General features: G+C 45.4%; 1 protein-coding gene across 2 annotated transcripts in view; it reads left to right on the top strand.

The window, feature by feature from the left end:
- ARHGDIA (Rho GDP dissociation inhibitor alpha) overlaps positions 1 to 8068 on the top strand; it is a 30384-nt gene extending 22316 nt beyond the window's left edge. For both annotated transcript variants that reach the window (XM_068264361.1, XM_068264360.1), the window contains exons 5-6: positions 1803 to 1866; positions 5434 to 8068. In XM_068264361.1, coding sequence (XP_068120462.1) covers positions 1803 to 1866; positions 5434 to 5633 — 264 coding nt within the window. In that variant the 3' untranslated portion in view covers positions 5634 to 8068. The remainder of the gene's footprint in view (positions 1 to 1802; positions 1867 to 5433) is intronic.
- Positions 8069 to 9069: the final 1001 nt, after the last annotated feature.

A 9069-nucleotide genomic window follows, 5' to 3' on the forward strand; every position in this document is an offset into this window, starting at 1 on the left:
TCTGGTTTGTGTTTTTTGTTTTCTCATTGTACTCTATCAGTAATTAAAAGCCCTTATCTTCATGATTAACAGTAATACACTCTCATGGCATACATATTTTAAAAGCTAAGTCCCTAGGGTAACTATGTATTCTCTTTTCAATGCTGTCACTTTTGTTTTTTTTTTACAAGTATTTATTTAGGGGTATAGAGTACATGAAAATAAGTTTTATTGCTTTTCATTCAGTTTTCCGGTAAAAAAAAATCACATGACTTAACCCTCAGTTGTCAAACAACACAAAATCTATTCTCTCACTTGTCACGGTTAAAATGATACCCTATATACATAATCAGATAGCTTATTGGGCAATACAGCACACTGTTTACCACAAGTACGCCTATCTACTCCCCTGAGCTTCAGATGAAGTTTTGTGGGGAGTAGATAAGCGTAGCAAGGGATTCAAAGTGGTTAAAGGGGCACTATGGTGAAAAATTGTAAAATGTAAAATATGTGCAAACATATACAAATAAGATGTACCTTTATTTTTTCCAGAGTAAAATGAGCCATAAATTACTTTTCTCCTGTGTTGCTGTCACTTACAGTAGGTAGTAGAAATCTGACTGAAGCGACAGGTTTTGGACTAGTCCATCTCTCCATGGGGGATTCTCAGGGATTTATTTATTTTCAAAAGCACTTAGTGAATGGCAGTTTCTCTGTCTAACTGCCAAAAAACTGTGTAGTGAGCAGGGAAGCTGGCCAGCATCTTTGCTTGAGGCCCCATTCACACTAGAGCGTTTTGCCGCGATTTCGGCAAAACGCTCAAACGCTAGCGCTTTTTAAAAGCGCTAGCATAATGAAACCCTATGGGCCCGTTCTTACTTGGGCGATTTGCGCAAATCGCCCAAAAACGGCAAACGTGTAGCACCATCTTCAGGCGATCACATTTCAGTGCTATAGAAGCGCAAGACGCGATAGTGCCAAAATCGCCGCAGTAATCAGTGATTTTTCTGCGTGAAATCATGGAAAAATTACTCCCGTGAATAGAGCCTAAATCCTTTTTAGGGAATATCTTTATAAAGAATAAAAGCTTTGCTGAGAATCCCCCATGAAGAGGTGGACTAGTCCAAAACCTGTCACTTCTGTCAGATTTCTACTACCTACTGAAAGTGACAGCAACATAGTAGAAAAGTAATTTATTGGTCATATTACTCTGCAAAAAACGTACTTATTTGTCTGTTTGCACATATTTTAAATTTTACAATTTTTCGCCATAGTGCCCCTTTAACCTTTCTGGGCATGGGGGTGGAGCTATGTGCTGGATCCTAACTGATTCAGGGCTCCGATGAAGATCATTGGTGTGTTAAGTAACTATGTATAACTTTTAAGCATTAGCGTACCTTTTGGATTTTTTATTTTTTTTTATGTTTGCTATTTGTGCAAACGTACAGACTGATGCCTGCAGAAATAATCTGGACTCTTGGGATCTTTGGCAACAGTTTGAGGCCGAGTGCTGTACAGACACGTCGCCGGCCTAGCAACACATTCTATTGCTATGGGGGGGCATGATGGAGCCAGAGGGCTAAGGAGGAGAAACATATACCCTTTGTGATGGGACCAGATGATCTGGCAGACAGGATAACTTATCAGTTTGGGCTGCTGTACACACAGTAGATCCTCGGCCCTAACTGTTTGCCTGAGAGCCATGTAGCTGTACAAAGCCTCGCACTGATGGGGTATGAATTACTATTATTATTGGTCTGCACTTGATGAGTCTGAGCCTTTGCCATACTAGAGTCACTTCAGTTGGTGTTTTTCTGTTGCAGGTGAACAAGGAAATCGTATCCGGCCTGAGGTATCTGCAGTACACACACAGGAAAGGTGTACGATGTGAGTGCCGCTTATCTGGGTATTGGAAACAATATTAAACATCACTTTAAAGGGCCGGAAACACCAGCACACTTTTTTTTTTTTTTAACTTTACAATGATCCTCCCCATAAGAGAGGTTTGAAGCGCACTTCAAAGGATCCGCCTGTGTACCATTCTCGCAGCCGCAATGCATGCTGGGAGCTGTTGTATGTAGATGTGTGCAAGATGGAGGAGGAACCCCAATTGTGATACAATATCTAGTGATAGGAGGTAAGTAATAGGAACAGTCTTACCTTCCTGATCATTGTTAGACACCAATGAAAAGACAAAGCGTTTCACGGGACTTGCCTGCTTCCTCAGACCAGAGCGTTCTGAAGCGGAGATACATAACTCACACTGTATCGTATTGACCTGAGGGAGCGGGCAGGTCCCGAGAAACGTGTTGTATTTTTATTGGTGTCTAACAATAAAAATCTTAAGCTTTTATCTTGAGGTGAGACTGTTTCTATTACTTACCTCCAATCACCACACACTCTATCACAATTGGGGCTCCTCCTCCCATCTTACATTGTCTCCTCCCCCCGTCCCAGGGGGTCACCCCTGCGACTACATTCAGTGGTCCTTTGTGTTTTCTGAAGTGCGACCCACGTGGACCCCACTGAGTCAGGATAACTTTGTGGAGGCGGTCTTTCTCGAACACAGTGATTCCAACGCAGGAGACTTGGGCGCACAGGGAGTAACTTTGGCTGAAGTTACTTTTAAAACACAATCATTCGGCCTCCAGCAATTGCTGGAAGCCAAATTATTTCATTCCCCACTATCCACGTGGACCGGGAGGGGGAATAGTATTTAACACGGCCGGGAACTTGTGCAGCAGCAGGATCAGCCATATACCGGCTGCGCCCATTCCTCGTATGCGGTCTTTCTCCACGTCTGAAACTGGTTACCTATAGCAAAAACGTTTGTGAGCAGTTCTTTTTATTTCCCATTTCCCAGAAATACTACACTATTGGCGTTCCTGGTGCTCTTTTTGTTTCCTTTCCTTGCCAGTATCTGGGTTTCCAAACCTGAAATTCATCTACCAGAATATGTAGAAGTGTGTACCTCTCCCACCGTGGGAGGTTCATTGTAAAAAATGAAAACATATGTTGGTGTTCGGTGCCCTTTAAAGTGGATCCGAGATAAACTTTTACTCATTGCATAATTGTGTTCCTTTCATATAGTTGATAGGGCATTCCTCAAGCCAAATACTTTTTTTGTTTTGTTTTAATACTCTAATTCCCTATAAACTAAAAAAGCCTCGCCCACAGCTTTTTAGAGTGCCTTGGCACTGTAGCAAGGGCTTATGGGAGCTCAGTCTGGGCAGGAGGAGGTTACTAGCCATTGATTTCAGAGGCAGAGGGGAGGAGGAGAGGGGGCTGAATTTACACACAGGCAAGCTGATAGCATCTAAACTTTAGCTAACAAACACAAAACATTTATATCGCGCTTTTCTCCTGGAGGACTCAAAGCGCCAGAGCTGCAGCCACTAGGGCGCGCTCTATAGGCGGTAGCAGTGTTAGGGAGACTTGCCCAAGGTCTCCTACTGAATAGGTGCTGGCTTACTGAACAGACAGCTGAGATTTGAACCCTGGTCTCCTGTGTCAGAGGCAGAGCCCTTAACCATTAAACTATCCAGCCACAGATAAGATACAGTATATAGACAATATAGTTAGTCTTTCATCTCGGATCCGCTTTAAGCATGTGGGACAAATCGCACTTTGATTTGGTGAAAGGTTTTTATGTTGAAACACTAAAACCCCAAACTGAACAAGGCAAACTCTCAAAGCAAGCCTATTGATTAGAGAAAATTACAAGTATTACTTTTAGCGCTGAACCTTTTAAACTCTGCTCTGTTTGCCTATAGCTGTGCACCTCTCCTTACAAAAGCAAGACGGTTTGAATCAGGATAATACCATTTATTGGCTAACTTAAAAAAAAAAAAATAGAAAAAAAATGAAAGGGACCCTGAGCAGTAGGTAAAATGTAAAATTTCACTTAGCTGGGGCTTCCTCCAGCCCACCGTAGGCCGTGAGGTCCCCCGGCGTCCTCGGGTCCCGCTGGGGCTACATTAACTGCGACACTGACACTTCGATCTGGACCTCATCACACCGGTCGCTACGCGTCATCACGGGGGGGGGGCGGCGTGACAGTCCTGCGCATGCACTGTTTTCTAAGCCTGAACCGCGCATGCGCAGGACTGTGCCTTCATCAGACTTGAATGCTGTATGCTGACCAGTTGTTGGAACACACAGCTCTGTACATGCAACAGCAACATGGAACTTTTTTTGAAACCTGAATGCTGCATGTTGTTACAATGCCGTAATTGAAGCAAGGCATCCAAGCAGGGTCTTAGCTGATTTGTCATTTGTCACTTTTTTGTGTTTGTGCGGCCGGTGGAAATAACATTTAAAATACCAGGCCTTGCGAAGTTCATTTCCGCTAGCTACTGGCAGGTAGCCCTGCCCCAGCGCAAGAGGTTATAGGTGCATCTGTATTTCCAGTTAGAGAAGCGCAGATGAACTCTTGGGCTACAAACCTGAAGCCGGACATCGGGAGACCCGACAAGTAGTTTAAACTTTATTAACCACTTAGGTGAAAAAACGGGGCTCACTAATGTCATGCCGCACGGACCTGTCCTCTCTCTCCTGTCACGGAAAGCCCATCCTCTCTGCTGTTATACCGACAGCAGAGCAAGTGGGCTGCAGCAACGGGAGAACTGTGCGATCAATGGTAGCAGCGGGAGCGTACGGCGCGGTAATAGAAATCTACACCCTGGCAAGTATAACAGGTACCCAAACGGTGTAGATTTCAATTAGCCTTGTCTGGAAGTGAATAATCTGCAAAATCGCCAACAAAGTTGCTGCAAATTGCTTTTGAAGAACAATTCAAAAGCAATCTTGCAGCACTCATGTGTTGGAGCGCAGTCTCTCCGAATGCTGCAGGGGTGCAGAGTCAACTCTATTGACTTGCTTAAAGAGAAACTCCGACCAAGAATATAACTTTATCCCAATCAGTAGCTGATACCCCCTTTTACATGAGAAATCTATTCCTTTTCACAAACAGACCATCAGGGGGCGCTGTATAACTGATATTGTGGTGAAACCCCTCCCACAAGATACTCTGAGGTCCGTGATACGCCTGGCAGTTTCCTGTCTGTGAACCTTGCTGCATTGTGGGAAATAGCTGTTTACAGCTGTTTACAACAGCCAAAAAAGCATGCAGCAGCTACATCACCTGCCAGCAGTAAAATTGTCACCACATGATAAATGTCAGAATGTAAATCAGGGATTTAAAAGATTTTACAATGGGCAAACACTGACTAAATCATTTATACATAATTATTGTAAAAATGAAGCACTTTATTACATTATTTTCACTGGAGTTCTTCTTAAAGCATAGTGTTTTTTTAGGATCCCCAACGATCTGAAAGCGCCCTAGTGGGCCCCAGGCCCTTACAGTGGGGAAAAAAAATGTACATGCACGTTTGTGATCGTGTCCTGTCACTTCAGTTACACTAATATACAGAAACTTTTCTCTCATTTCAGTGGACAAGTCAACCTACATGGTTGGAAGTTATGGGCCCCGTGCGGAGGAATATGAATTTCTCACCCCGATAGAGGAGGCCCCAAAGGGCATGTTATCCAGAGGCTGCTACAACATGAAGTCCCAATTCACTGACGACGATAAAAGCAACCATCTCAGCTGGGACTGGAACCTGACCATCAGCAAGGATTGGAAGAACTAGGCCTGTCCAGAAATACCCTCCGAAGGTCCACAACACTTCCAGTTCCTCCAAGTCTCTGAAAAGTGCTGCCGGATTGTGTTCCAACTCTGTACCACGTGGTGTCTCTTCCCCCCCCAGCCCCCAGAAGCCACCCCATAGTTTCCTCCCTCCCCCCAGAAAAATTGCCAAGTGGGATTGACGTCTCTGCCTCGTGTGGACATTCGTCTGCCTTGCCTTTCCTGTTTTATGGTCTAGCGTTGGATGATCGGAAGAGGAAACGGTGGTGGAGACCTCTTCCTGTTTCCTTTCATCTCCGGTTTGTCCCACCTGGCCGCCTTACAATCATCTGTTGCCTCGTTTTACGATATTAATTTTTTTTTCTTTAATTCTTGTAGCCATGTTGCCTTAAATGATTTTGCATTTGTTGCAGCAGGAGCGCCGTTTCGCGCTCCTCGTTAAGACTCGTGTGCCTCGCTTTGACGTCTGCCCGCCGTGTCATGTCCTCCAGCCGTTGGGCGATGCTACATGCCAGTTTGCTGCTCCTGACCCCAAACGTTAACCCTTGACTAGGTTGTGATTGAGGGCACTTGTATTCTTCTAAAAACGCCTCCCCCCCCCCCCCCCCCTTTCCTCTTTCTTTTTTTGTATTCTTTATTTCCTCAAGGCAAAATGATGTTGGACCAAACCAGTAGGAAACATTTGCTTAGCGTCAGTCCTTGCCTTGTGAGCAGTGAGGGAGGGGCTTCAGATTCCCATTCGGCGACTGGGCGTAATCATCTGATGTGCCAGTGTAGTGTTTGATGACTCCATTATGGTGGGCTTGGCCTAGCACAGGCTCTATGCGATGACATTTCATATAGAGAACCGACAGTGTTCTATTGTTACCATTCTGATAACCCTGCAGGCAGCCATGTTTTAGCGTCAGCATAGTAATCTCCGATGTTATGGTTTGCTGTCACCAGAGCGGACGATGGACTCCTTCCCTCCCCCCCCCCCCCCACTTGGATTTGCCCGTCTAAACAGCTTTTAAGCTGTCTTTTTGCTCCACAACTGGTCAGTCATTGCGGTTTTGTGTGTGCTGTCATGTGGATGACACCAAGTAAGAGGGGGGATTGCCTGTCCCTCACCCAGCTGTGCTGACAACAGTGAAACTATAAAGCATTTCTGTAAAAAAAAAAAAAATTAAAGAGCCACTACCGCAGAAAATTGTAAAATAAGTGTGCAATTACTTATAAGAAGTACATTTCTCTTAGATTAAAATGTACTTTAAAATACTTTTTTTTCCCTATGTTGCTGTCACAATGACAATAGACAAGCTTTAGACTAGTCCAACTCCTCATGGGGCTTTCTCAAGGTTTTCTTTATTTTTTTAAAAGCACTTACTGAACAGTAGTTGCTCAGTCCACCTGCCAAAATAGAATGAATATAAGTGAGGAGGTCGGCTGGGATCTTTGTGTACATCCTGTTCAGGGATTGGGTTTTTTTGTAACTGATAAAGGAGATGCTAATAATCCCCCATGAGGAGATGGACTAGTTTAAAACCTGTCAGATCTGTACTATTTTTACTGTCTACTGTAAGTGACAGCAACATAGGAAATAAGTCATGTATAGTGCATTTTACTCTGGGAGTGTGAGTTGTATATACGTATTTTAAATATTTACAGTTTTCTGTGATAGCGATCCTTTTCATTAGAAATGGACTGCGCCTGCTATGACATGATTGCCTGCAGAGCCTTAGATTAGTAACTTAGTGGGAGAGGGATATGGAGGCTGCCATATTTTTTTCCTTTAAAACAATACCAGTTGCCTGGCTGTCCTGCTGATCCACTTGTCTGCAGTGATGTCTGAATCAAACACCTGAAACCAGCATGCTGCTAATTCAGACTTCAGCTAGAAACATCTGATCTGCTGCATGCTTGTTCAGGTGCTATGGGTAAAAGTATTAGAGGCAGATGATCAGCAGGGCTGCCGGGCACCTGGTATTGTTTAAAAGGAAATAAATATGGCAGCCTCCACATCCCTCTCACTTCAGGTGTCCTTTAAGAATGCCGTGGTGCTTATGGGAAGAGAGGCGCCCTATTGCAGTGCTAGTACTGACATATGAATGTGGGGTTCAGACAGGCTGCTCGAGGGGTGGGTGACAATGCCCTATTTTCAGGGGATAATCCATATTTATTGCCTTGACAGTTTAAGTACTCCTAGATTGGCCATCCCAGGTGGTCTCCTGGGGGTCTGTGGGTTTCTGCAGCCTGGAGAGTCTTGGGGGAGGGGGGGACATTATCTCTATCATAGTTTATCGCAGACAGATTTTTGTGTTTGTTTCTTTTTTGTCATTTCGTTATGGTATTTGATTTTTTTTCTGGTCTGTAATCCCCTTCCCTAACCGCCAGATTTTGCATGATTCCAAGCGTCATCCGCTTACCTTTTTATGAGAAATAAAAATGATTCCAACTGGCTGTGCAGTGTTTCCTGTCTGTTTATGCGCCTCCCAATCAGAATGTCTCGTTTTCTGAATCTGCTGATCTGTACATCGCGACAGTAGCATGGCTGTGTTCAGTAGTAGTGGTTGGATAGTGTCAGTGTTCTCCCCAGGCTCTTTTAGCCGGGTGCTCCACTCGGCTAGTTTTGGTGAGCACCCAGCTGTTTTCAGCTCACCTCCTCCTATTCTGTAAGCAGAGTTGTGCACAGAAGCACCGGCCCTGCATTCTCTCATCTCACCCCACCCAGCCACTTTTTCATGCCACCCGGCTGGAAAAATATTACTGCATGTTTATGGTTAAGGTGTACCAGAGATGAATATAAAAAAAAAAATCATACATACCTGGGGCTTGCTCCTGCCCCCTCTGGCCTGACCGATCCCTCGGCGCCGTCCTCCACCTCCACAATCTTCTGTAAGTGCTGCGCAGTAAGCTTCCGGCGACAGGAGCGGGGCAGGCACACACCGCCGGGCTGTGACCCCTTACAGAAGATTGAGGAGGACGGCCCCGAGGGAACGATCAGGCCGGAGGTGGCTGGAGGAAACCCCAGGTATGTATTTTTTTTTATCTCTGGTACACTGATTTTAAAGGGGTTCTGTGGGGGTGTGCTGAGGGTAAAGACACTTACCTGGGGCTTCTATCAGCCCCCCCTAGTAGCAGTAATGTCCCACGCCGTCTTCCGATCTGCCGTGCTCCGGTGTAGCGCGGCATGCTTTCCAACTGCGGCTGCGTGGCCCTGCTCGCTCCCGCTCGCATCATCGGAAGCATACTGTGCAGATGCAGTACAAGAAACCTTCGTACTGCGCCTGCACAGTAAGTTCTGATGCCGCGATCGGGAGCACGCATTATTTGACTGTGTCAGGCGAATAATTGCCCGGTGCTGGGGAACGGCAGATCGGAGGACAGCGGGGGACATTACTGCTACAGGGGGCTGCTAGAAGCCCCAGGTAAGTGTCTGTTTTTTACCCTCAGCACACCCC

Source organism: Hyperolius riggenbachi, chromosome 12 (genome assembly GCF_040937935.1).
Source record: "Hyperolius riggenbachi isolate aHypRig1 chromosome 12, aHypRig1.pri, whole genome shotgun sequence".
Classification (NCBI taxonomy): Eukaryota; Metazoa; Chordata; class Amphibia; order Anura; family Hyperoliidae; genus Hyperolius; species Hyperolius riggenbachi.